Below are 26,122 nucleotides of genomic sequence, written 5' to 3'. Positions count from 1 at the left end.
CCTTCCACTGAGGCAGCAGAGTGATGGAGAAAAGGGGTGCACAGGGATTGACACCTGCTGTGTGCCTGGCACTGAGCTGGGCACCATCCATGTCGAAGCCAGTTGGCAGCTGTCCCACAGGATGTCCACACACATTCACACACACACACTCAAGGACAAACAGCTCACTCAGGCCTCCTAAGGTCACCAAAGGCTCCATGCAGACCCAAGCCTTCATGAGCAATAGGATGAGGTCACAGGACAGAAGGGCATTCACATCACACCCCTCCAGCAGACATTGCTCTCTCCCAAATCACCTGCTCAGCCACTTGCCCCTTCTTCCTACACAGCGACTCTGGGACCTTTTAGTTGTGCAGCTCCAGCCAAAACTCTGTGCCTCCGTTTACTAACCTAAAAAATGGGGGCAGTGATGGGGCCTACTTCATGGATGAGGCGGGTACAGGTCGGGCGGGTGCCCGGGAAGTGGGTACTCCTGCGGGATGGGATTAATCCAAACTCCCCACCCCCGTGGGCGGTGCTGGGCCTATAACAATTGCTCAGTTAATGTTCTTCATGGCAGGCGGGAGGGCTCTCCAGAGCAGGCAATTGGACCAGGCCTCAGAGGATGGGGATTTGAGAATAGGGGAGGGGTTGCTGGCAGAAACAGCAGTGTCAGCACTGGAAGCCTATAGCACTTCTCTCCTTCCCTCTTCTTTCCCCTCCCCCCTTCTCCCCGCTTCCTCTCTCCCCTGCCTCTGGATTTCTGTCTCTATGTATGTTTCTCTCTGTCTTCGTCTCCTTCTTTATCTCTCTCCAACTGTCTTTCACTCTGTCTCTCTGCCTGTCTTCCTCTGTGTCTGTCTGTCTCTCATATGCATGATTTCTTTCATGTAATTTCTCTCTGCCTCTCTTTTTTCTCTCTCTTGTGTCTCTTTCTCTGTGTATGTCTCTCATTATTTCTCTCCCTGTCTTACTCTCTGTCTGTCTCTCCTCTCTCCTTCTGTCTGTCTCTCTCTAGAGGAGGACCCTTCGGAGGACGATTCCATCAAGGACTCTCTGGGCATGGAGCAGCCCTACCCGTCTCCTTCACAGCTCCCGCCACCGCCACCACCAGGGCCGGAAGATCCCCTGTCCCCAGGCCCTGGGCAGCCCCTGCTGGGCCCTAACCTGGGCCCTGAAGGCCCTCGAACTTTCTCACTGTCTCCTTTCCCCAGCCTGGCTTCAGGGGAGAGACTGGCAGGGGACGTGCTCCTGTCTAAGCACCTGATGCCCCCGGCCACCTTCAAGGGAGAGGCAGGCAGCCTGCTGGTGTTTCCCCCGGCCTTCTACAGCGCCAAGCCCCCCACGGCCCCTGCCACACCAGCCCCTGGCCCTGAGCCTCCTGGGGGCCTGGAGCCGGCTGATGGTGGCGGGAGCAGCACGCCTGGGGCAGGTGCCGGAGCAGAGGAGGAGCAGCTGGACACGGCGGAGATTGCATTCCAAGTGAAGGAGCAGCTGCTCAAGCACAACATCGGGCAGCGGGTATTCGGCCACTACGTGCTGGGACTGTCACAGGGCTCGGTCAGTGAGATACTGGCCCGGCCCAAGCCCTGGCGCAAGCTCACGGTGAAGGGCAAGGAGCCTTTCATTAAGATGAAGCAGTTCCTGTCGGACGAGCAGAATGTGCTGGCTCTGAGGACCATCCAGGTGCGGCAGCGAGGTGAGTGCTGGCCGCAGGGTCTGAGAACGCGGGCTCTGGATTCAGAGCCAGGCTCAGCCGTCTCCAGCTGTGTGACCTGTAGCAAGTGACTTTGCCTTTCTGTGCCTCACTTTCCTCCTCTGTAAAATAAGGAAATGCATCCTCTCTCCCTCCTTCCTGAGGCCTGTGGCTGCCCCTCTCTCCCCATCTGGCCCTCATGGGACAGTTCAGTAATGGTGGGAAAAGGCTGGGTCTCAGGGGCTGTTCTGGCAGCTACTCCCTAAGCACATTGAAGCCTCAGTTTACCTATCCATTAAATGGCCTGGGTGACCACTAACTTTGCCAGACTTAATTTTTAGGCTAATCCATCTGAAGGGCCCAAACTCTGACCTCACAAACACCTGAGTTTGAGTCTCAGCTCTGCCCTTCACCCATGGGGTGGCCTCAGGCAGCTCACTTGCTTCCTGTGCCTCAGCTTCCCCATCCATCAGCCTCCAAGGGGGTTAAATGAGTATAAAGCACATAGTAACTGCTTGAGAACTGTTAGCTGTGGTGTGGCTGATCATTGTTGTTTTGCTATTATTATTTCAAGCCACAGTCACTTGTAGGTCCACAGTGTGTCACATAGACTAGCTCAGCAGTGGTCCTGCTGCACACACTCATGGTCAGGCCTGTGCTCTCCTGGCCCTTGCCCCGGCCCTGGGAGGAGGGGCCCAGCCATTCACCTTGCCCAGCTCCAGGGATTGACCCCTAACATGCAGGTCCCCATGACAAATGCCTCCTTGCCTCTCCCAGGCAGTATCACCCCAAGAATCCGCACACCAGAGACAGGCTCTGATGACGCCATCAAGAGCATCCTGGAGCAGGCCAAGAAGGAGATCGAGTCACAGAAGGGGGGTGAGTGTGGCAGGCAAAGGCCTGAGGCCTCTGGGATCTGCTCTGAGCAGCAGGCAGGATCTTGGCCCCCTCACCCCCTGCCGTCCATCTAGAGGGGATTCTGAACAGGTCAGAACCTCTTTGCTTCTTTCAATCTGCAGCCAGGCAAAGTCTAGGCCTGGAAAGTGCCAGACCCATGCTATCCAATATGGAGCCACGAGGCACACACATCTGTATTCATTCAAATTAAAGTTAAATAAAATTACAACTTCTTGAGTCACACTGGCCCCATTGCATAGGTGACTAGTGGCGGCCATATGGGACAGCACAACTCGAAATGTCTCCCTCATCACACAGTTCTGAGCTGTCGAACACACCAAGGCCTAAGCCTCATCCCAACTGTCGGTCTCACCCTTGCGCCTGTACTTTCTATACCCCATGGAGACACTTGTCTGGCTTCCTCCTGCTTCTGGAACCACGCCATCCACACCTTCCCATGGGGCACCAGATTCGTCTCCTAGTGCTGCTGTTAGCCACAAACTCAGTGGCCAAAAACAATACAAATTTATTATCTCATGGGTGAGGTGGGTGGGGCAGAAGGCGAAAATTAGCCTCCCTGAGCTAGTCAGTGAGTCGGCAGGGCTGCATTCCTTCCGGAGGCTCCAGGGAAGAATCCGTTTCCTTGCCTTTCAAACTTCTTAAGGCTGCCCACTTCCTTGCCTCATAGCCCCTTCCTCCATTGTCAAGTCCAGCATCATAGGCATCCTTGGGATCATGTAGGGCCCACCCAGATAATTCAGGATAATCTCCCCATATCGTGATCCTTAACTTTCATCACATCTGTAAAGTCCCCTTTACATATTCACCAGTCCCAGGAAGGGGCCATGGATATGTTGAGGGCCCACCTCTCAAGAGTTTCAGAGCTACAAGCCAACTACTGGACATGTCCATCAGGATCCCCACTGGCATCTCAAACTCAGCATGTCTGAAACAGAACTCATTGTCTTCCCCTACCCCTCACTCCCTCTTCAAAGTCACCCACTCAGGGCTGGGAACCTGTCACAGTGGTAGAAACCCAGGGGGAGGTGAGGGACTATCCTCACCCCTGGCAGCCAGTCAGCTACCCCACCCACGGTGTAGCTCACCCTCTTAAGTGTGTTCTTCAAGCTTGTCCATCCCCCACCCCAGTTGCCCCCAGCCTAGTGAGCCACCATCATCACTTTCTGGGACTGCTGCCGTCGTTCGTCTCTTCACTCATCTTAACAATGACATTCTAGGCCCCACTCCACCCAGATACCAGAGGGATTTTTCTAGAGCACACGTGGCCATGATGTTACTACTCAAAATCCTTCCATGGCTCCCCATTGCCCTCAGGATAAAATCCCAACTCCTCAACAAGGCCTGTAGTCATCAGACTCCTCCCGATCCCTTCACACCTCTCACATGAATTGTTTATAATCATGCTCATTCTCATCCCCCTAATTCTCATCCCAGACACCTCTCACCTGGCCAACTTCTCACACTTTATGACTTCACTCAGAAGTCAACTCCTCCAGGAAGCCTCCCACCACTGCACAGATGGATTGGATACTGCTCCTCCTTGGATCCCCCAAATTATATATATGCTTGGTGCAATGGAGCCAGATTTGTCTTGCTGCAAATTCTGACCCTGCTGTTTATTAGCTGTGTGACCCTGGACAAGTTTACTTAGCCTCTCTGTGCCTGCATTTTCTCATTTTTAAAATGAGGGTAGTGTTGCCAAAACCGGTTTGGCTCAGTGGATAGAGCGTCAGCCTGCGGACTGAAAGGTCCCAGGTTCGATTCCGGTCAAGGGCACGTAACTTGGTTGCGGGCACATCCCCAATAGGAGGTGTGCAAGAGGCAGCTGATCGATGTTTCTAACTCTCTATCCCTCTTCCTTCCTCTCTGTAAAAAATCAATAAAATATATTATAAAATGAGGGTAGTGTTAATACTCCTTAAGGTTATGTGAGGATCAAATTAGATCAATCCTGGCAACCACTCAACCTGGGACCTGGCATGTAGAAGGTGCCTCTGAAAGGTTAGCCATTGTTACCGTTAATATTGTCATTATATCTCTGTTGTTGTATTTGCTTATGTTACAAATGACTCTGCTGATGTGGCTGTCCCTCTCACTGGTTTGGGGCTTCTTGCAGCTAGGGACCCAGTTGCATCCGTGCAGCCAGCACACGGTTATAAGACAGTTGCTGACTTAGAACAGGTTTCAGCACTCCCACTCTTGCAGTGTCTTCTGCCCCCTGGTGGTGACTCAGAGTAAGTGACCTGATTTCCAAGCTTCTGCTTGCTGCTGGGAGCCATGTGTTTCCCAAGGGTCCTCCCCTTGGCCTGGTCCCTGAGAGGGGGTGGAAGGAGGTTTACCCTGCTAGGAACCTGCAATGCCCCACTCAGATTGGGCACAGAGATTTATATACAAGCTTTTCTTTTATCATTGTCACAACAATGACAAAGTAGAAACAACCTACGTTTCCAGCAGTTGGGGAACAGGGAAGTCTCCATGTCTCTACCTATGTATGAATGGAAAGTATACAATGTGTGGCCTTTTGTGTCTGGCAGCTTTTACTCAGCATGTTTTTGAGGTTCATTCATGTTGTAGCAAGTATCTCTACGTCATTCCTTTTTATGGCTGAATAATATTCCATTGCTGTATTACCTTTTAATCAGAAAAGCAACATAAAGTATTTTTAATGGAACTGTGGGATCCACTGGGGTGGAGACTGGAGAACAAGATAATAGAGAAAGGGCTGTGTTGATCTGGCTTGGTCCAGGGGTGGGGAGACCCAGAGCAGGAAAAGCCACTCAGAGGCCTGAGGGAAGCACTGTTCTATTGTTCCTTTTTTTTTTACTACTTATTAAAAAGGTTTTTTATCAAATAATATATTATTTATTTTGCTTGTTTTGGAGCTTTCTAGAAAGTGGATTATACTGTGTATCACCTTCTGGGACTTGCTGTTTTCGTTCAAAATTATGTTAAGATTGATGTGTGGTTTTACACAGTGATTTCCTTTTTCATTGCTGTATAGTATTCTGTTGTGTGGCCATGCCACTATTATCCATTGTCTCCTCCAAGGGCAGTTGGGTTCATGCCATTATTTTGCAGTTAGAACAAATGAAGCAGCCTCTTTCATATGCTATAGTATTTTTCTTATCTTTGAACATTTGTGTAGATGGATCTTAGCATATGTAAGAGACAAGTCCTTTTTTATATCACATTATCCACATGAATACTTTCTTCATATATGCTAAAATCTCACTGTCTACCTGATTTTTAATGGCTGCCCAATAGTCTGCCAAACAGTTGGACCATAATTTACTTAATCAATCCCCAATTGGTGGACACAGAAATTACCTCCAACATTTTGCTGGCATAAATACCAATGCTGTGACCATCTTTGCCCTTTGTGCCATGTCCTGATGACTGGCCTCTGGCCACCCTGTCATCCACCCCACAGGTGAGCCCAAGAACTTGACAGCCCCATTGAACATCACCAATGGCACAGCCTCTGCCAGCACCTCAGAAGATGCCATCAAGAACATTCTGGAACAGGCACGCCGGGAGATGCAAGCACAGCAGCAGGCCCTACTGGAGATGGAGGCAGGACCCCGGGGCCGCTCAGTACCTCCTTCACCCCCAGAGCGGCCCTCACTGGCAGCTATGAGCCAGAATGCAGCTCCGACCTACGTCAAGCAGGAGGACAGCTGTGGTAGCAGTGGTGGCGGGGGGACCAGCAGCAGTGCCACACAGACATCCCTCACTGTCCTGTCTCCAGCTGCCTTCGTGCAGAGCATTATCCGGAAGGTCAAGTCAGAGATAGGTGATGCTGGCTACTTTGATCAGCACTGGGCCTCGGACCGTGGCCTGCTCAGCCACCCCTACACCTCCGTCTCACCCTCACTCTCCTCCTCCTCCTCCAGCTACTCTGGCCAACCCAATGGACGGGCCTGGCCCCGTGGGGATGAGGCTCCCACAATCCCTGAGGATGAAGCGGCTGGGGGTGAGGATGAGCCCCCAAAGTTGGGTGAGCTCAAAGCCGAGGGGGGCGTCTCTGAGTCAGGCTGCAGCGGGCGGCTGGCCTACTACCCAACATACGTGCCCCGCACACTGAAGCCCACCGTGCCGCCCCTGACCCCAGAGCAGTACGAGCTCTACATGTACCGTGAGGTGGACACGCTGGAGCTGACGCGCCAGGTCAAGGAGAAGCTAGCCAAGAACGGAATCTGCCAGAGGATCTTTGGGGAGAAGGTGAAGACAGGGGCCGGGGAGTAGGTAGGGCAGGAGGCTCAGGGCCATGGGACCCAGGGAAAGAGGATGACCTGACAATCCAGCCCCAAGTGCCCATGGTCTGGAAAGAAACAAGAACAGGACAAAAGCAAGATTCAAACCCAGGTTCTTGTGACCCCAAAAGCTAATCCTATATAATAAAAGGCTAATATGCAAATCGACCAAACAGTGGAAGGTCCGGTCGCTGTGATGCGCACTGACCACCAGGGGGCAGACGCTCAATGCAGGAGCTGCCCCCTGGTGGTCAGTGTGCTCCCACGGGGAGCACTGCTCAGCCAGAATTCAGGCTCACAGCTGGCGAGCGCAATGGCAGTGGTGAGAGCCTCTCTCACCTTTGCACAGCACTAAGGTTGTCCAACTGCGAGAGGGCGCAGGCTGGGCTGAGGGACTACCCCCCCACCACCTGAGTGCACAGATTTCGTGCACCAGGCCTCTGGTTCTTCTATATCTAGCTGTCCCTGGGTTCTGTGGGAAAGGGTCATGGGAAAGGCTGGCATTCAGTTTTGTGGTTGTTAAAGCAGTAAAACACTTCCACCTGGCTAGGAATAACCACTTAGCCCCCCTCCTCCAGGACCCTCCATCCCTCCATTGGTCCAGCCACTAAAGGGGCCTCCTGATTGGTTGGTACCCCCGCAGTACCAGTGATTAAGTAGTTTTTTAACATCGCCTCTGCCCATAGCAGAGGAGCAGGCAAACAAGCCGAGGAGGGAGAAGTGAGTAACCTAAGTGGGAGACACAGGAAGGCCTCCTGGAGGAGGGGGCACTTGAGGGGGTCTTAACAGCTAGGTAGGATTTTTACATGTAGGGAAATCGGGAAGGGCACTGAAGGTGAGGGTACTACACAGATACACACCTGGGAAATGAAGAACACATGAAGACAGCCCTGGCCTCTCAGGCAACAGAGTGACCAGTGATCCCTAAGTGTCTTAGGGGAGAGGGGAGGTGATGGGCTATGTCCCAGGGGCCTGCTGACCCACCCTTCCTGCGCCACCGGTCCCCAGGTGCTGGGTCTGTCACAGGGCAGTGTGAGCGACATGCTGTCCCGGCCGAAGCCATGGAGCAAGCTGACACAGAAGGGGCGGGAGCCCTTCATCCGCATGCAGCTGTGGCTCTCGGACCAGCTTGGGCAGGCCATTGGCCAGCAGCCCAGCGCCTCACAGGGTGAGTGCCCATGGGGCTCTTTTGAGAGGTGCTACCAGCCCCCAGAACTGCGGAGAGCCCTCACTCTTCCATTCTGCGATAGCACGTGCATCTGCTTTACTGCCTCTCCGGCCCCACTGCCCTGGCCACCATTATTGCCCTGGGAGACTGCAGTGTGTTCCTAGCTGGTGTCCCTGCTCCCCTTGCTTCCTTCAATCAGGGATGCATCTATCGCTGGTTTTAAACCTCCAGGTGGTCCCCAAGCAAGTGTAGAAAATAGTTTACATTTGGAGCCCCACCCTCTGATCCGATCAGAATCGCTGATTGATGTCTGTTTTTTCAAGGATCCAGCATGCAGCCTCAGAATCTTTAGCACAGGGCCTTGAGCAGCTGTCATGAGACATAGGCAGGGTGGAGTTTGGACTTTGCCTCGGTGAGGAAACAGGCTCAGAGAGTTGCCCAAAGTTATGGAGCCTAGGAATGGAAAGAAGGGGCAAAGGGGAGACTCCAGCTGAGCCCAGCCCCCTTCCCCCGCCTGCCCGCAATGGGTGGATACTTGAAACAGCCTCTTGTATTCCCAGGCTGGCCCTTCCCCACCAACGCTGTGTTTCTGCTGGTGACAGTGATCAGAGGACATGTCCATGTCAGTTCTGGCATCACACAGATGTCGCCTAGATGTCCAGGATCAGCCAATTTGGGGGCAGGTGGGACCATAGAGTCCTCAAGACCCCAGACGTGGGCTGCCTGCCACCTGGGGCTGTGGTGCACTACTCAGAACTTTGAGGCTTCTCTCTGCACCTTCAGGGTAATCAGGGGTCCCAGCCGAAATTTACTCACTCAACAGACGACCCACCACCTGTCTTCCAGAAAATCCTAATCGGTGGGTGAGAGGAAACCTGAGTTCTATCTAGTCCTGATGTTGCTACTAGTCACTGTGACCTGGGGCACATATTTTTTTTAATCTCTCTGAGCCTTAGTTTCCTCGCCTGTCTCCTAGGCATGTTTGTGGTGACTTGAGATCATGGGCGTAAAACACATAAGTGCTCAGTAAAAGGAAGTTTGTTGATTATTGTCCTCATCGTTGTTGTTACCTGGTAAGGGAGACATCTGGCACCAGCAAGAAATTATAGTGAAGCCAGTTATTCTATGTATAAACTGTCTCAGTTTGGCTCTGTCTGATGCTTCCTTGTGATCAGATTCAGGCCGCACACTTTCAGCAGGAATATCACAGAAGCAATGCTGTGTCCTCATTTCGCATCATATCAGGAGGCGCCCGTTGTTGATTTGACCCATGATTGGTGGTGTTTCCTTTGATCACTTGGTTGAGGTGGTATCTGCCAGGTATCTCTTTGTAACTAATAAGTATTTTGTGGGGAGATACTTTACGACTATGTAAACTTTCATCTGCTAGTTTTCCCATCCAGGACGGTCCCTGCCTGAGATATTACTATGGTGGTTGCAAAATGGATCGTCGCCAACTCTTGGCTCTAACAAGCAAGACTGTTGTCTAAACTGTGTGTGACTATGCAGTAACCACCTTCTCCGTCTCTCTGGCCCACAGCCAGTCCCACCGAGCCCAGGTCCTCACCATCTCCACCCCCTAGCCCCACGGAGCCTGAGAAGAGCTCCCAGGAGCCCTTGAGCCTGGTATCGGAGAGCAGCAAGGAGAACCAGCAGCCAGAGGGACGATCCAGCTCCTCACTGAGTGGGAAGATGTGCTCAGGCAGCCAGGCCACAGGGGGCATCCAGGAGATTGTGGCCATGTCCCCCGAGCTGGACACCTACTCCATCACCAAGAGGGTCAAGGAGGTTCTCACAGACAATAACCTAGGTAAGGGGTGGTGGGACTGGGGGATGCTGCCTCCCACCCCGTTAGCTCCTACTCTTCTTGAGAAAAGTCCCCACAGTGAGATCGCAGGGCACTGGGGTCCGGCCAACAGTTGCCCGGCAGTCCTAGAGCACCCAAGACTCTCTAGGAGGCATCTAACTCTGACCTGGGTTCCTAGAGAATCAAGATAAGTTGAAAAGTAAATAAATAACAACCCCCAAAGCCTCCCAATCAGAATCCAGTTTTTATGTATCTTTGATACTTTTCTGAACACATACAAGAATATATGTATACTAGTTTCTTCTTTTCTATATAGATATAATTACACAACATACACATGCTGCCCTACAGCTTACTTTTTAAAGAATTTTTTTAATCCTCACCTGAGGACATTTTTTTCCCATGGATTTTTATAGAGAGAATTGAAGGGAGAGAGAGAGAAAGGGCGGGGGGGAAAGAAACAAACATCGTGAGAGAGACATATTGATTGGTTGCTTCCTTCTCGCACCCCATTTGGGGCCAGGGATCGAACCTGCAACAGAGGTCTTGGCCAGGAATCAAACCCAAGACCCCTTGGTCCCCAGGCTGACACTCTAACCACTGAGCAAACCAGCCAGGGCCAGCTTGCTTTTTAAAAATTCACATCGTCGACATCCTTCCATGTAGAATAATTAGGCCGCCTGCATTTTTTTGCACTGTTGTAAAGTGTTTTAGGCCATGGATGGCCTACATTTTTTACCCAACCGATGGGCATTTTTGTTGTTTCCAATTTTCTGTTGCCTCTGAAACTACGTCCAGATGCATCTTTGTGCCCTTGGGCAAATACGGCGGGAGGGTAGATGCAGTGGTAGTGTTCGGTCAGAGGGTTTGCACATTGAAGTTTTGCTAGAATCTGTCAGATTATTCTAACAAGGTGATATTAATTATACATATGAAGTGTGCAGACAACTTCAGGGATCTCCTAGGAGTAAAGAAAATCTAAAGTATGAAAGCAATTTTGTTGGTAGCTGTCTAGTCCGCGCCGCGCCTCCCCTCCTCCCAACCCCATCTTCTATTTTGCTGAAAGGTCCCCTCTAGATCCACACTGGGTGTGGGTTCCCCCCGTGTCTGAGTTAGTGGAGACATCCTGGGTTCTCCCCTCTGCCTCTCCCATTTCTTGTCTCTCCTGAGAGCACCTCTGCCAAGCCTGGGGTGACAGTTGCCCCTGCCCCCATCCCCAGGGCAGCGGCTATTCGGGGAGAGCATCCTGGGCCTGACGCAGGGCTCTGTGTCCGACCTGCTGTCCCGGCCCAAACCCTGGCACAAGCTCAGCCTGAAGGGGCGGGAGCCCTTTGTGCGCATGCAGCTGTGGCTCAATGACCCCCACAACGTGGAGAAGCTGAGGGACATGAAGAAGCTGGAGAAGAAAGGTGAGCACTGGGTCCTCTGGGTCTGGCCTCGGGTTTTCCCACTGGAACCCTATCTGGTTGTAACCCAACTAACCCAGGGCCGCAGTAGTCCAGCCTCAGCCTGGTGCGGGACAGCAAGAAATAGGAATCCCACAGTGTCATTGAAAGCAGTGAAAATATTTAATACTTCTCCCATGAGAATTCCAGTCCCCGTCTCTGTTTCCTTCCACACACCCGTAGCTACTTCAAAGTTTTTCCCAACCCCTCTGCATGTTCCCAAAAACACCCCCTCTCTGATTCTCTGTCCTCTGCACCAGCTCCTAATGTATAATATATAGATAGATCCCCCTGTGCCGATTACCGCAAAACAACGCAAGAATTGACCCAGCCAACAAGACTTCGGGGGTGGCCCGGCCGGTGTGGCTCAGTGGTTGAGCATCGACCTATGAACCAGAAGATCAGGGTTCGATTCCCGGTCAGGGCACATGCCCGGGTTTCGGGCTCAATCCCCATTGTGGGGTGTGCAGGAGGCAGTCGATCCATGATTCTCTCTCATCATTGATGTTTCTATCTCTCCCTCCTTTCTTCTCTAAAATAAAAAATATATTTAAAAAAAAAAAGACTTCTGGGGTGGAGATGGGGGGAGGGTGGGGCAAGGAGATTGCAGATTCTTACATTGTCCAATATTTTCTTTTATCCCTGAGAAAATGAGCTGGCACTGAGCACTTGCTGTGTACCCACTCACATGATGTGTGTAAGGGATCCCTGGAACTTAAATTAAAAAGCTCAGGGCCCAGTTGGGAGATGAGGTACCAGGAGCTGAAAAGTTGTCATCCAAAGCACCCAAGACAGCTCATGAGGAGAGAGTCCAGGGTCAAGCCAGGCCGTGAGGGACACATGGGCCAGGACCAAGCCTCAGCTGTTGGCACAGACAACTTTGCAGCTGAGGACTTGGCCTGCCACTTCCTGGCTGTGTGACCTTTTTAGCAAGTTACTTCCCCTCTCTGTGCCTCATTCTACTTCTTCTGAAATTAAGTCGGGTAGCAGCTACCTCAGGGCATTGCTGTGAGGATTTAATGAGACCCTTCTGGCATCCTCCATTCCCAAGTGGGCTTCCTCCCTGCCCCCCACATTTTGATGATTTGAGGTTGAGATGTATTTACTGCGTTCCCAGTCCCTGCTGCCCCTGGAGGATGGGAGTGGCAGTATGATGAGCCTCGGGTCAGGCCCCTCTCAGCCTTCCCTCCCTCCCCTTCCCACCCCAGCTTACCTGAAGCGCAGGTACGGCCTCATCAGCACTGGTTCAGACAGTGAGTCTCCAGCCACCCACTCCGAGTGCCCCAGCCCCTGCCTGCAGCCCCAGGACCTGAGCCTCCTGCAAATCAAGAAGCCCCGAGTGGTGCTGGCACCCGAGGAGAAGGAGGCCCTGAGGAAGGCCTACCAGCTGGAGCCCTACCCCTCCCAGCAGACCATCGAGCTCCTCTCCTTTCAGCTCAACCTCAAGACCAACACCGTCATCAACTGGTTCCACAACTACAGGTGGGACGACTAGGGAGAACCCGCTTGGGGAATGGGCAGGGTCTCTCAGGGCCTGGAGGGAGCCCAGCATGGATGGCCTCTGGGAGATGGGGAGACTGTATTGCATGGGTGTTTAGATTTGTAGATAAACCTGGATGTAAATCCCAGCTTCACCATTTCTAGCTGTGAGACCCTAAAACAACCCTAGGCAAGTCATTTCACCTCCCTGAGCCTCAGTCTTCTAACCTGTAAAATGGGGACCATGATGGGATCTACTTCACAGAGTTGTCCTGAGGATTCAATGGGCGAACATATTTACATAAAATACCTGGCACATAGGATGTAGTGGATGTTGATGTTATTGTTATCACTATCTTCATTACAACTTCCCCAGCTTACTCTGTGTCTGCCTGTATGAGGGACAGGGAATGGTACTGGGGGCACAGGCCTGAGGAACCTAACTTCCCACTGAGCCTCACGTTGGATCCCTGACTGGGGGTCTTGGCCTCTCCCACTCCCGAGACCAGAGGAAAGCCTTCTGGCATCCTCTGGGTTTCCAGTGGCTGCCTCCTCCCACTCACAAGGCCCCAGTGTTGGAGTCACTGACCTGCAGTGGGCTGGGCTTCCTGCGATTTTGTCGGCGTGTTGACCAGATCTGGCAGGTTCGAGGAGACTGCAGAGGGGCTTCATAAGTCTGGTTGAGAGCCCTGTGGAGAAGGCTTAATGGGATTTAAGGGACCATGTCTGAGGTGCCCCTGCCAAGCTTCCTGAGAAGGAAATGTCTCTGGTGTCCATGTGGTGCCAGAGAGGAGAGTCCATCTGCGTGTTCTAGGGACAGAAAGAAGGTCTCTTGATCCCCAAGGAAGAAGAGGAAGGAGGAGGCTAGAAAGGGGAAATACTTGAAATGTCTCTCCACAGCCCAGGCATGGGCATCACACAGACCTGAATTCAAGGTCCGCCTTGGCTGTGTGTTCTTGAGTCTCATCCCTGTCTTACAGATAAGGAACCTGAATCAGGGATCAAATGAACCACTTGAGGTATAAACATTGTGAAATATTGCTTATTGTCTGTCTCAGACCCACACTCTGCCAAACATCAAATGAAATAGGTTCTTAAAGCTTCACATGCTCCTCCTCTCTCTGGAAGGATATCCTCCCCCCTTTGGTCCCCACAGGAACTGAGCACTCCATTATTATCCAAAATGTTCATTCAACAAATACTTGCCAAGTGTGTACAGTAAGCCAGGGTCTGGAGAAACGTGTTCAAAGCCAACATTCCTCCCCTTAGGGAGCTTAAAATCATGAATCTCATAATTTCTACAGCCTAATAAATGCTGTGAAACAGGAAGGAATAGGGGCTGAGGGAAAAGGAATTCTGGCTCCTGGTGAAGACTTTACAGAAGAGGAGGCATTGAGCTGGGTTTGAAAGGATGAATAGGAATTTGCCCCAAAGACCAAAGAGAATTGCACTCCCCAAAACAACCACTCTCAAAAAGTTGTAAATATAGAAGAATACATTATTTCATTTGATAAATGTTTATCGAGCACCTACTCTGTACCAGGCACTGAAGAGAACAAGACAAAGTTCTTACCTTAGCATCTCCTGCAGACCACCAGAAAAGATCACTATTAAGCAAGCACTTACATTAATGTATCATTACAAACTGCAATGAGCTCTGAGAAAGGCAAACAACAGGATGTTTTGAGAAAAAATTACCAGGATGGCCCCAGTTATACATTTGGGAGTTGGGGCTTGCAAAGACTAACTTATAGTATAGTGTGAATGACTCTTAGCTTCATATTTATATTTGATCTGCAGTTTAGAAGTTCTCATGATGGAGCTGCAGACTTTGAGCCATCCTAAACCTCCCTCAAATCCTACCTCACTGGAAACCACTATGGCTGCTCCTGGTCCCTTCAGCTTTTCCTTTTAGCAGGGACTGAGAGAGATGGCAGAGTCACTGTAAAGTAGACAAGGCCACCTTTGTGGAGGGACTGGGGACTGAGACAGGAAGTGAACCAGATGATCCCTCACAGTCCCTCTTAAGCCCAGGGTCCTGGAATGGGGCACAGTCCCCCACCTGGGCAGGGAGCCAAGGAGCAGGAGAGCGTAGCGAGACTTTTAGGTTCAAAGCCCAACTGTTTTACTTTCTGACTCTGGTCATGGCTATCCTTGTGCCTCTCTGAGCCTTGTCTCGTTTATTGATGGGAATGATAATGTCCTCTCACAAGGTTATTATGAAAAATAAATGAGATAATCTGCAAAAAAGTAGTTGGCCTGGTGCCCGGTACATATAAGCAGCCATTATTATATTTATAATAATTACAACTGTTATATTACATATCAATAATGTACTTTATTATTAATATAAATGGGCAGAAGGCTACAGCATTGAAGAAGCTGAGGAAGTCCTATTGTTTGATTACCTTAGATGAGTCATTTGACCTCTCTGGACCTCATTTGCTATTAGGAAAATAATTAATGGGCTTAGACCCATGCCTCGCCTTCCAATGCTCTAAAACATGATGCATGAGACTAAGTTTCCCTCACAAAGCAGGGAGGCTATTGAAGAGAAAATGGGTTCTGGACTAGAATTCTGGGTACCCAGTCTCCAGTGCCAGCTCTGCCTCTGTGTTCAGTGGTGATCTGGACAAGTCACTCTCTGTGCCTCGGTTTCCCCTTCTGGGCTGATGTCGAAGAGTCCCTTCAGGAATGAGGCAGGGAGTTGTTGCCACAAACTAGATCTGGGTTTGACTTTGAGAAATGCTCTAGAACGGCACTGTCCAATAGAAATATAATGCAAGCCACATATGTCATTTAAATTTTTCAAGTAGCCACATTTACAAATAATAAAAGAAATATAAAATTAATTGTAGTAGTATATTTTACTTAGTCCAATATATATAAATATAACCATTTTAACATTTTAATCAATATAAAAACTTTATTAATGATCTTTTACTTTTCATTTTTTTGTATTAAGCTTACAAAATCTTATCTTTCCATCACATACCAATTCTCACTAGCTACATTTCAAGTGCTCAAGAGCCACAGTGGCTGCTACACTGGATAGTGCAGGTCTAGATCCTGGTCTTCGGAATCCAACAGTCCTGAGGTTAAGTATTGGCCCTGCCACTTACTGGGCAGGTCACTCAACAGCTCTGGGCCTCGTTTTGTCCTCTGTGAAGCAGGGATAATGATAGCACCCACCTTGCACGGTTGTGGAGAGGACTTACTAAGATGCTGCATGTGAAAGATCTTAGTGCCTACTGAGCCCCCAGGGAAGTGGGTGGAGTCAAAACGCCCTTCCTGTGGAGTGAGTTCAGGGTTAGCCGGTTCTCCCTTCATCTCCTCGCTCACCGTCATCTCTGCCCCAGGTCCCGGATGCGCCGGGAGATGTTGGTGGAGGGGACCCAAGATGAACCAGATCTCGACCCCAGTGCGGGTACTGGCATCCTACCACCAGGCCACTCCCACTCAGACCCCACCCCACAGAGCCCCGACTCTGAGGCTGAGGACCAGAAGCCTACAGTGAAGGAACTTGAGCTCCAGGAGGGCCCTGAGGAGAGCATCACTCCCCTGACTGCCCAGGACAGGGCCCCAGTGAAGATCAAGCAGGAACAGACTGAGGACAATGCTGAGGAGGAGACGGGCAGCCAGCTCCAGGACTCCAGGGAGCAGGACAAAGGCCACGGTTCTCCCAAAGAGATGCATCCAGACCCTTTGGGTAATGATGGACTCCCAAAAGTGGCCCCAGGACCTCTTCTTCCAAGCGGGCCTGCGCCAGACTGCCCCTTGCTACAGCCCCCCCAGGAGAGCAGGTCTGGAGAGCAGCTACACCTGGACCCTCTAAGTTTTAAGTCAGCCTCAGAGTCCTCGCGCTGCAGCCTGGAGGTGTCACTGAACTCACCCTCGGCTGCCTCCTCACCAGGCCTCATGATGTCTGTGTCACCTGTTCCCTCCTCCTCAGCTCCCATCTCCCCATCCCCACCCGGTGCCCCCCCTGCCAAAGTGCCGAGTGCCAGCCCCACTGCTGACACGGCTGGGGCCTTGCACCCCAGTGCCAAGGTGAACCCCAACTTGCAGCGGCGGCATGAGAAGATGGCCAACCTGAACAGCATCATCTACCGGCTAGAGAGGGCTGCCAATCGGGAGGAGGCTTTGGAGTGGGAGTTCTGAAGGCGAGGGCAAGGGGCCATCCTCACTCTCACTCTCTCTCCCAGACAGGGCAGGGTACAGGAGGGAGGAACTCAACCACCAAAATGTGGACAGCAATGTTAGCCACTTAAGTTCTTTGTTGTAATCCTAGTTCTGTAAGTTGTGAGCGAGCAGGTGGGGCAGATGCCACTGCCTCCTCTCTTTGGCACGCCCGCCCCAGGGAGCACCCTCTTCTCTACTCTGGCCTCTCTGCAGGAGGCAAAAGCAAAGTGGCGCCACGTTTTCACCTGGAAACTCCAAACTCTTTTAGAAAAATAAATAAATATTTATAGACCTCTTTTAGATATTTTAATAAAGGATCCTTTGGAATTTATTCCCAGCCGATGCTGTTTTGATATTATAGAGAGTTATAAAATCAGGATGCTGTCACAACTGTTGCGAAGTATACACTGAAGTTGTGTCATTTTTGCCACTAGATGAGATTAAAAGAAGACAATTGTTCAAAGCCATCACAAAATACTATTAAGACTGACCAAAATTTAGATAACTTTTGAACCGCGGTTTTTTCCCATGTCTGTCTATGAGACACAGCGCACTGCTCCTGCCCTTCCAGAAACCGTGCTGAAAGAGAAAGTCCAAAAGACTCTAAATGAAAACCTCGATGCTGTTGAGAACGTGTTTCATTCTGGTGGTCTGTTTTGCAACCTTGATAACACAGAATGTCGTGCCGTTGTAAATGTTGTCGAGATGTGGGCTGTGGCCGACTGTCCTATCTGAGATGTAACGTGGTACAAAATGAACTGCCTGCACTCCTTCTAGTCAGAAACCTCTGGGCCGCAGAGGTCGAACGTCCAGCTCGTCCATTGTAGACAGAATGTGTTTCCGGATCCTATGGAGGCAGGTGATTGGAGGGTGGCACTTGAGCCAGGGTGACCCCATTCCCCAACCTGAGTCATGGCCACAGTCAGGAAGTCTCCCCACTTCTTTTCCAGAGCAAGACAGTGGCTGCCATCTTCCCCTTTTTGTGTTTTAAGGAAACAACAGCATTGGTCACCCCACAAGCACCCAGCTCAGCTCTCAGCACCAAAAAGTAGATTCATCACACCAGAGACCCCAGTTCCCCTTCTCGTCATCTCTCAAGTGGACCTCAGTGCTACTTCTGGGAGGCGTCTGCAACTCCAAGTTGATGCAGAACAAGCGAGAAGGTTGAGTTTGCTGCAGCATGACCACCATAGCCCAGCCTCCACATCCACCCTCCTGCCTCCCACCACACGACCTTTTGGGGAGCAAAGACTCAACCTCCAATTCAGAAGCCGTTCCTCCAGCATCTTGACGGTTTCTAGAGGGAGAGTCCCCAATCTGGATGGAACAGCCACAATATTGGTTGTTGAATCTCTCTTCTGATTTTATTTGTTATCCTTTTTCAACTCTGTGGGAAGGCTGAGTTGGGTACCTCCCTACCTGAATCCAGAATGATGAAGAAAAGGGGGCCATAATCGGTGCCAATCCATTGCAAGGGAGAGAGATGGCTGACGGGGTTTCAAGGATGCTGAAAGCATTTTGAAACCAGGCCAGTGAAACCTGATGACCAGAAGGGGATAATTGAGGGCCGTTCCAGAAATCTCAACTCTCACGCACCCAGCCCAGGCTGCAGTCTCCACGCCAGTCAATGAAGAACAGCGCAAACCCTTCAGGAAAGTCTTTTCCATACACCCAGGCTATGCATTGAAGAGTTTTCCACTGTATACATTTTTATCCAGATGAAGGTATTTTTATATTTTGACAATAGGAAACAGTGACCAATTTTCAGAGTCATCAAATCTGGAATAAAACAGCTCCTTTTAGTCACCACTGCCCTGTCACAATTAAGACACCATGGGAGAACACACCACTTTTTACTGTTGAAACCCACACACCATTGAAATTCAGGCTTATATGCAGACTACGATCCTGAGAAAATGAAATCTGGCTTTTGTGTGACGGGATTTGAGTAAGCACTTAGTATAGTCTTTTGAACATGGGAATCCTGTTGTACTTAAAGCTAGTGGACCCTTGAACAGCTTTGTCCTATCACGGTGAAAACAAAACAAAAAAACACAAAATCGTTTCTATGAGAAATTGATGAACTTTGTTTAAAATTTTAAAAAAAGGAACACGTTCTGTAAATGCGTCGCTCAATACAGAATTGTATAATGAGGTCTGGGTGTCCTGCTTGCTTTGTTCTGGACTTGGGGGTGCAAGTTGGGGGTCAGATCTGGCCCTCAGGGTATTTTACAAAATGGTGTTTTTAAAAACTATTTTTAATTAGTTTACCACCATTAAAATATGGGGGAATGTTATATAAAAATTGCGATTACCGGCTTCCCTGGAAAACAATTAAGAGCAGGCCACACCAGGCCAGCCTTCCAGTGTGACAACAGCCAGCTGAGTGGCTACTCCCTTTCAACAGGACGTATGTCCATGGTTTGCCTCCGTCCCCACCTGTGCTACTTGTCCGGGTCCTGTGGGTATCTCGTTGGGCAGTTGTGCTATGGCTCACGCAAAGGAAGATAGAATTGGAATCCATTTTTCCATTCAGCAGCGTGGAAGCAGGTTAGCCTAGGGCCTAGGACCAAGGAGCCAAGATCATGCCCTGCCCCCAAATCAGTGGCCACCGGCCATGGCCCTAAAACCAACCATTTTATAGGCTGTGCTCACCTCAGTAGAATGTGTGAATGGCAGGTGCCCCCGGCCTCCTGAGACCAGCATCGCCCCTTTCCCAGCTGTATAATTAGGATCTCAGTTTCCCCAACTGTAAAGTGGGAGTGCTGCAACAGCCAGCTCAGAAAGTCATAAGGAATAATCACACATGTAAGACACATAGAACAGTGTGTGGAATGTAAGGGCTCTGTGTTATCAGGAGTGGGGATTAGGTCTTCCAACCCATGAGGATGAGTCTCTGTGCATCAAGCTGCAGAAGGTTTGTTTTTTCCTAACCAGTAATGTCAGGAGAGTCCCCAAAGTAGCACTGAACATTACTCATCCATGAGCCAAGGCCTCATGGCATCCCAAGACAGATCTTTCCTCTTTGTCTGGAAACCTTCCGACTGCCCCACTTTTTCCACACATCCTCGCAGTGGGAATTAAATGATTAATTACCTCCCCTTTGGTTTGGATAGCTAATTGTTCCAAACCCAGCAGGACAGCCCCCTGGGAGGCCTGAGTATCCCATCAAGCTGGGGAGGGTAGCTGCAGTTAGAGGCGAGGCCCCGTTGGCCCTGGCAGTCCCAAGCTAGCCATTAAGGGTGACAACACAGGCGGGCCCAGCCTTCCGTCAGAGCCGGAGGGGGAGAAGTATGAGAGTCAAGAGTTCAGGGCGTAAAGCCAGACCACCTGGTTTCAACCCCAGCTCCGTCTTTTAGAGCTACGTGACCTTGGGCAAATGCCACAACTGCTCTGTGCCTGTTTTCCCAGCTGTGAAGTGGGGAAATGATAGTAAAGGCACCTTTCTTATAAGGTGGTTGAAACAATTCAAATGAAGTAAAGCCAGCGGGCCCTTTGGACCCTTGGTTCATAGCTCTGGAGAAGGTCAGAAGTTAGAAATGCCCAGGATGTGGGCCTATGGTGTAGGGGGGGCGGGGGGGAGGGGTGTATATCTGAACACACATGCCACCTAAGAACCTGTGGAAGTAGGTGCTCCTAGGCCATCGGCTTTGGTGTTGACATTGTGTCTGCAGCTGCAGCCCATCTGATGTGGAAAATATAGCAGAAACACCGAAATGTGGAATTGTGATCTAGGGACCATGGGAGAGCAGGGAGGGGAGAGACGGGAGAGGAATGAGAATATAGGAAAGGCCTTGCAGGCGGAGGCAGGTTTACACCGGGACAGAGAAGAGCAGAGAGCTGATTTAGGGACAATTTGGCAATTATCTATCAGATGATACGTATTTCAGGAGCACCTGCAATGTGCTCAGAAACTCTGGGGACCATGAGAACATGAGTAATGGGGTCCAGGAAGGCTTCCTGGAGGAGGGGACATCTCACCTGACACCTGAAAGACAGTAGGAGTTAGCGGAGAAGGGAAAGGAGGGCAAAAGGAATAGCGGGCAACATGTGGGACGGACACGGAGCCTGGGGAAAGAAGTGTAAAGGAGGATGCAATTTGAGATGGGGGAAAGGGAAGGAGGACAGGGGCCAGATCCCTTGGGGCCTGATGGGAAGTACGCCTTTTTCCTGAGGGCACTGAGGAGCAGTGAAGATTTGAGGCAGGAAGTTGCTGCGGTCAGACTTGTACTTTTAAGAGGTTAGGAGGCTTCATCTGCCTAGGGAGACAGTGGGCCAGAGGAGAGTGGCAGGGCCCATTCCCCCCACAGGCCTTGACCTTCAGGCTGCTGTGGTCCTGGCTTCTTATTTGTCAACATAAGAAACATCCAAATTTGTAGAGAATTTTTCTTAAAATTTTTATTGATTTCTGAAAGAAAGAGAAAGGGGGGCAGAGAGAGAGAAAGAGATTTATGTTCCACCCTCCCATGCTCTCACCGGTTGCTTTCTGTATGTGCCTGGACCAGAGACTGAACCCGCAACTTCGGCGCATTGGGACAACACTTCAACCAACTGATCCACCCCGCCAGGGCAAACCTGTAGAGAATTTTTATGAGTTTGAGCCACACTGATGACATATGTCAGGGAACAAGATTTCAAATGCTTCAGAGAATAAAAGTTTTGTAGCTTCTTTTATGCATTTGAAATTAAGAAATGTACATGGAGGTGGGAGAAAGGAAGGGATTGGATTACAAAATAGTTTAGTAGATTATATGCTCTCTTGAGAGTTAATATGTCTGCTATTTCAAAGACGTGTTAACCTAGGTCAGTGGTCGGCAAACTGCGGCTCACGAGCCACATGCGGCTCTTTGGCCCCTTGAGTGTGGCTCTTCCACAAAATACCACGGCCTAGGCGAGTCTATTTTGAAGAAGTGGCGTTAGAAGTAGTTTAAGTTTTAAAAATTTGGCTCTCAAAAGAAATTTCAATCGTTGTACTGTTGATATTTGGCTCTGTTGACTAATGAGTTTGCCGACCACTGACCTAGGTGTACAGAAACAATGGACAGGGCTTGCTTGAAGCAAAGATAAGCCTTTACTAAACAAGTTATATGCCATGCCTAGGGCATGACTACCCACCATGACCTGCCTAGTTAGGAATTTGTGATCAGATCATCCTTAGAACCCTCCACACGTCCTTGCCCTCCTTTCCCTCCTAGATAAGCAACTTGAATTGTGTCAGCAGCTCTGCCCCCATCACTTCTAGTGAATGAAAAAGCAGAACTTGGCTCACAACCACTGGGGCAACTAGCTAGAGGTCATTCTAAAGGCTCCCTAGCCAAGGAACAGGATGTGTGTTGCTCCAGAAACTGGGCTGCCTGTGTAGGCACCCAGGAGGCCAGAGCCCCCCACCCCACCCCCCCAATCCCCATCTAAACCCAAGAGCAGTGGGTACCAAGGGTCTTTAGCCAAGGTGACTCCTCACCCTGGTGGGTTTCCCCATCTGCCACAATGAGCGGGATTAAACAGTTGATCTCTTTAATGCTTTTTTCGACCTTCTTCAGCCTCCAAGGGTGTAGTTGTTAAAAGCACTGGCTTTGAACTCAGCCCGCCCTGGGTTTGACTCCATGATCTTGTAATCTGCAGTCCTTCAATGAGACTCAGTTTCCTTATCTGTAAAATGGATCTGATCATAATAGTATCTACCTGTACTTGGTGTCTATTGCTACATAACAAATAACTGCCGAAACTTAGTGCCTTAAAACAGTGAACGTCTTTTAAGATCTCGCTGGGTCAGGCTTCACTGGATGTTTCTGGCTCTTGAGGTTAAGCTGTCAGCTAGGGCTGAGGCCAGGCCTAGGGCTGGAGGATTTGCCTCCAAGATGGAACACTCCCTGGCTGGCTGTTAGTGGGCATCTCTGGTCCCCTGCAAGTGGGCCCCTCCACAGGGCTGTTTGGGTGTCCTCACAACGTGGCAGTTAAGAGTGAGCAAGGCGGAGGCTGCAGTGTGCTCTGTGACCTAGAGTCGGAAGCCCACTGTGGCCTCCACAGTACCCTCGTGGCCACACAGGCCTGCCGTGCAGTGTGGGAGGGGACTACACTAGTACGTGAACACCAGGAATCAGGGATCATCCAAGGGCATCTCAGATGCCTGATAAGTTTCTTTGAAGATTTCATGAGCATTTCTTAATTTGTGGTCCATCCTAAAATCTCGTTTCCTACACAAAAAGCAGCTTCCTGGGCCCCAAACCGACCTACTGACCCAGAATTCCTAGAGCCAGGCAAGCCCAGGGATCTGCAATTTTAAGAAGTATCTCAAGTGACTAGACATCATGGGTCTCAGTAAATGGGAGTTCTAACTCACTTTGTTTATTTGGCCCCACTGGGTGGGTGTTGAAGGCTCTGGGAAGGATGCTAGCAAAATGAGAGAATGGGAGTAGGAACAAACATTCGCTGATGTCATGGCGTAGTTGAGAACTATTGGGTTTAAGGAAATTGTGATCCACTTAAAGATATCCGAACCGTTGATTGGGAATCCTGGAGAAATCCAAAGGCAAGATGTTCCGCCAGGCTCCGGGGACTGCACAGTCTACCTTGATCCGTTCGTTCTCTCTAGGGTCGCCTCAGGCCTAACTTAATCCATTCCCCCCAATTCAAAATTCCCAGGACCCAGGTTGCTCAGCTTGTGTCTTGGGACCGAGTCCTGCCCAAGCAGCTGTAGACAGGGAGGAAAGGATCACGTGAGCTGAGGGACAGAGGACACAGTGATTGATGTCTCTGTGCTGGGCACTGTGCCAGGCCCTGGGGGCACCCAGGAGGCGGACATAGTCCCTGTTCTCCAGTGCAGTCCAGAGGCCTGGGTGCACTGCCTGGGATATCTCACAGGTAGAGGAGCAATGACAACAGTGACCCTGGACAATGAAGAGAGGGCAGTGGCCGTGGCCCCAATGCCCAAGTGCTTTCAGAGCTGCTCCTGGCAAGGGCAGCCACAGCCAGGTCCCCAAGGATGGGCACACCGAGCTGAGAGAGCCCTGGCCCCTCAGTCAGGAGCGGGCGACTGTTTTGAAATCCTAAGACAAAACCAGCTGATGGGCCCACCTTTTAAAAACTCTTCCTCGGAAAATGCAAAATCTGCCGCTGGGCTTCAGCAGTTCATTATTTTACTGCATTGGAAGTTTCATTTGGATGCAGCAGTTTTAGAAATTGGGACAAGTAGCCGGGCCATTTGTATAACAAAGTTTGTACAAGGTAAAGCGATCTGGGGAGGGATCGGGAAGAGTGGACAGTTGGCACCAAATTAGCCCCAGAGCAGGAACAAAGCAGCCCCGTTTGGGAACATGCGAGTGCAGGGCCTGAAGTGAGCACCGGGGTGCCGCTTTTCAGTGTTTGTTCACTCGGTTGAACGGGAGATGGAAGGCTTCCGGGGAAGTGAGGAGAAGCAGTGGTTCCTTCACTGTTCAGGGGAATCCCACGCTGGCCCTCCTCTTCACCCCACTGAGCCAACAGCAGCTCTCAAGTTGGTCAACCATAGCCATGCCTCCTTAGAGGGAGCCTACAGTCACTCAACCTTATCTGTTAGGAAGCCTCTGGCTGCAAATAACAAAAAAAACAACAACACGTCTCCCTTAAAGCTTCAAACAAGGCTATTTATTACCTCAAATTACCAGACTATCCAGAGGTAAGGTTGATTCAGAAGTTCAAGGATATTTTCAGGTGTCAGCAGGGGACACTTTCCTTTGAGTGTCCTATTTCATGATCACAAGATAGCTGCCATGGCTCCAGGCATCAGACAGAGCTTCACTCCCAGAAAACAATGACCAGCTCTTCATTGTGTCTCTTTTAGAAGTAGCCGTTTCCACTAACATCACACTGGAAACCCATCAAAATTGGGTCACACAGCCATTCTTTAGCAGCTAAAGGTTAGCTAATTCCTCCAAGTCAGATGGGAGCAGCACAACTGATTGAAATTGACTAATCTAAGTGGCTTCTCAGAATGTTGCTTCTGAACACATGCAGGATCCCCCAAAGGCTGTTTAGGTGGTCAGTTTTCTACTTTGTCATGCTCCTTAGACACATCCCTGGGTCAAGACGAAACACTGACCTATTAGCGGGTGGATACACACCACCTAGGTATTGACCAACTTGTCCTGCCTTCCCCCTCCCCTCCATTTCTGTTAAATTCATGGAAACTCCAGTCCTAAGAAGTCTAGCAGGTGACCCTCCCTTTTGGAGCTGTCTCTCTGTTTCCCCCATCTGTGCCCTGCGGTGGCTGTGGTCACAAGTGCCACAGTCAGGGCTCTGACTCAGCCTGTGTGGGGAGCCACTTCCCCAGCCCCCATCTGTCAGCTGTGGTCCCAGGAGAGGTGGAAGGAGTTACTCAGCACGCCCTCGGTGCTCACGAGGGACATGAGTCCCCAACCTTAATATTTTTCGTATCAGTTGCTCATCCTAAGCCACATTTTCCTGAATGTGTATGCATGATTTTTCCAGGTTGACAAGGCATGTGACCCAAGCTCTGAATCCACATTAGGAGGACCTAGGACCTAGTTCATCATGCTGGTGACCTTGGCCAGCCCCTCCCATCTGTGAATCCCCAGTTAGCCCAGCAAACACGCAGCAAGGCTGAGATAGCAGACAGCATGAGCGGCCCCACCACCCACCCTGGAGCATGGCAGACATTACTGCAATTGCAGGGTCTTCCCCTCTGAACCAGTGTTTGTGCCAGATCCTGACCGTAGGCCCCCAGGCAGCCCAGGAATGGACCAATAAGAGCCAGGTTTTGACTCTTCCATTTGCTATCCTGACTTGCCCTCCCCACAGTCAGGCCTTCATCCCACAGTTGACTTTCAGACCCTCGCCTTTCCCTCTTCCTTCTCTCCCCTGAGAAGTAACTTTGCGACTCCATTTCCCTGTAGTGCTCTAGAAGGCCCTGCCCTTCCTCCACAGGATTCCAGAGGTTACATCCCTGCTCTACACTTTTCAGCGGTGTGAACTTAGCCGTTTTCTTAGCCTCTGGGAGCCTCAGTTTCCTCATCTGTAAAGTGGGGCCAGTAGCCGCCACAAAAGGTTGTGAGAATGTGCCTGGCAGAGCGTCTGCCATGGGGAAGAGGGGGGGGTGCCACTCAGTGCACACTGGTCCAATGTCCTGTAGTGCCTGTTCCTGGCTCTGCCAGGCAAACCAATCCAGGATTTTGATGGGGAAAATGATGCAACCAACCA

General features: G+C 50.6%; 1 protein-coding gene across 4 annotated transcripts in view; it reads left to right on the top strand.

The window, feature by feature from the left end:
* Window positions 1-19,084, top strand: part of CUX2 (cut like homeobox 2) — a 214,263-nt gene extending 195,179 nt beyond the window's left edge. For all 4 annotated transcript variants that reach the window (XM_080650336.1, XM_080650335.1, XM_080650334.1 and 1 more), the window contains 8 exons: window positions 998-1,678; window positions 2,453-2,554; window positions 6,024-6,814; window positions 7,855-8,014; window positions 9,555-9,824; window positions 11,042-11,230; window positions 12,475-12,748; window positions 16,105-19,084. In XM_080650336.1, coding sequence (XP_080506462.1) covers window positions 998-1,678; window positions 2,453-2,554; window positions 6,024-6,814; window positions 7,855-8,014; window positions 9,555-9,824; window positions 11,042-11,230; window positions 12,475-12,748; window positions 16,105-16,906 — 3,269 coding nt within the window. In that variant the 3' untranslated portion in view covers window positions 16,907-19,084. The remainder of the gene's footprint in view (window positions 1-997; window positions 1,679-2,452; window positions 2,555-6,023; window positions 6,815-7,854; window positions 8,015-9,554; window positions 9,825-11,041; window positions 11,231-12,474; window positions 12,749-16,104) is intronic.
* The last annotated feature ends 7,038 nt before the right edge of the window (window positions 19,085-26,122 follow it).

Source organism: Plecotus auritus, assembly GCF_963455305.1.
Source record: "Plecotus auritus genome assembly, chromosome: 13".
NCBI lineage: Eukaryota > Metazoa > Chordata > Mammalia > Chiroptera > Vespertilionidae > Plecotus > Plecotus auritus.
The sequence above is the reverse complement of the archived record's forward strand: the minus strand, read 5'-3'. Positions and strand labels throughout refer to the sequence as shown.